Raw genomic sequence first — 1,425 nt, 5'->3', positions numbered from 1 at the left:
TTATGCAAAGAAAGCATTCAAATCTGTAGGTTATAAACTACCAATGAAAGTTGGATTTATATCTAAGACACCTGCAACTGACAATAATAATAATAATAATATCAATTGATAAATAAAATATTTAATAATTATTATCATAAAAATCACACATGATTTGTAGAATAGAGAAACACTTTGATCATGAACATTAATAATAATTAATAACAATCAATAATAATAAAAACAATAATAATCATTAATTACATGTATGTACAATATTTATACATTACACAGTCTCTTCCTCCCTATTAAAAAGTTAACTATTAATAAGTACAAATAATCATACATACCTCAATTTGTTATCGTCGAATTCCCACAAAAGTTTGTCCCTTTTCATAACCAGCTCAACCAGTTCCTCTATCATGGTAGCTTCTTCAACTTTCTCTAACTCTGTCTTCAGTGAATCTTGAGAATAAGAAACATTATTTATAAGTAGATGTACAACGTCTCTTTTTCATAATACCTACCATCTTTACTTAGTCTTGTTCTTATTTCAAGCTCAAGAATATTGTGTTGTTCAATTAGTTCTAAATCTCTAATCCTGTAGGTATAACAATATCATTAAAATGGGAAGAATCCTCTCGTTTTTATTTATGGCATACAATAATTGTACAGGGACTTTGGCCAGATTTTGAGTAACTAAAAATCCAATTTTGATTGGAACAAGCTTAACTAAGCTCCCAAGAGGTGTAGTTAATTCCCACAATGCCATGTACTCCTAATTGAACTGCTAGTCTGCTACAACTCTCATTACGACAGAAATACAGGAGTACAAGGTACTTACATATAAACCAGCTCTGCTTCATTCTTCACCACGTCATTCCTTTGATTAACAAGATTAAACCACTCCTCTATCAACTGGTCATCACCATCATCATCTATCACCAATCAAACAATTAATATCTACTCAAGTCATGTGACCTACCATTTCCTTGACTACGTATCTGTGTCTCTAGTCTAACTCCTTCTTGTTCCAGCTGGGTCAGTTTAGTCTCCACCTCTTCTAACTGAGATTGGTACTCCTCAATCTTCCTTTGTCTGTCTCTCTTTAAATTATCTAAAAATTAAAATTAATTAAGACACTCATTATTATTCATTATTATTATTATTAATAATTACCTCTGATTGGTGAGTCTTCATTCAGTTCACTAATAGCATAAGGTGATATCAATGACTTCTTTTTCTGATGAGCAGCAAAAGGGGCGGGGCGACTGGGTGGAGCCCTAGCAGGTGCCTTAGTCTTTCCAGGTCCAATGATAGCATACTCAGTATCACTAGCAACACGGGTCAGGGCGTAGGGCTTCTTCCAGGTTTCAGAGTTACGAGGTGGGTGGGGTTCATCTTTGGCCACACCTTTTCTTTTCCCACGGGCTGGTTTGGGAGGCT

The 1,425-nt window shown here is 34.3% G+C and overlaps 1 protein-coding gene across 1 annotated transcript; it reads right to left on the bottom strand.

Moving 5' to 3' along the window:
- Positions 1 to 87: 87 nt before the first annotated feature.
- LOC109592892 (MICAL C-terminal-like protein) lies at positions 88 to 1,420 on the bottom strand (the record flags this gene model as incomplete). Its single annotated transcript, XM_020008211.1, has 6 exons — positions 88 to 284; positions 330 to 444; positions 507 to 580; positions 824 to 917; positions 965 to 1,096; positions 1,159 to 1,420. Coding segments are annotated over 6 exons (696 nt in total), but the record flags the coding sequence as incomplete, so codon positions are not given.
- Positions 1,421 to 1,425: the final 5 nt, after the last annotated feature.

This window comes from Amphimedon queenslandica, unplaced genomic scaffold (genome assembly GCF_000090795.2).
Source record: "Amphimedon queenslandica unplaced genomic scaffold, v1.1 AMPQUscaffold_3606_Cont24402, whole genome shotgun sequence".
Taxonomy (NCBI): Eukaryota; Metazoa; Porifera; class Demospongiae; order Haplosclerida; family Niphatidae; genus Amphimedon; species Amphimedon queenslandica.
The sequence above is the reverse complement of the archived record's forward strand: the minus strand, read 5'-3'. Positions and strand labels throughout refer to the sequence as shown.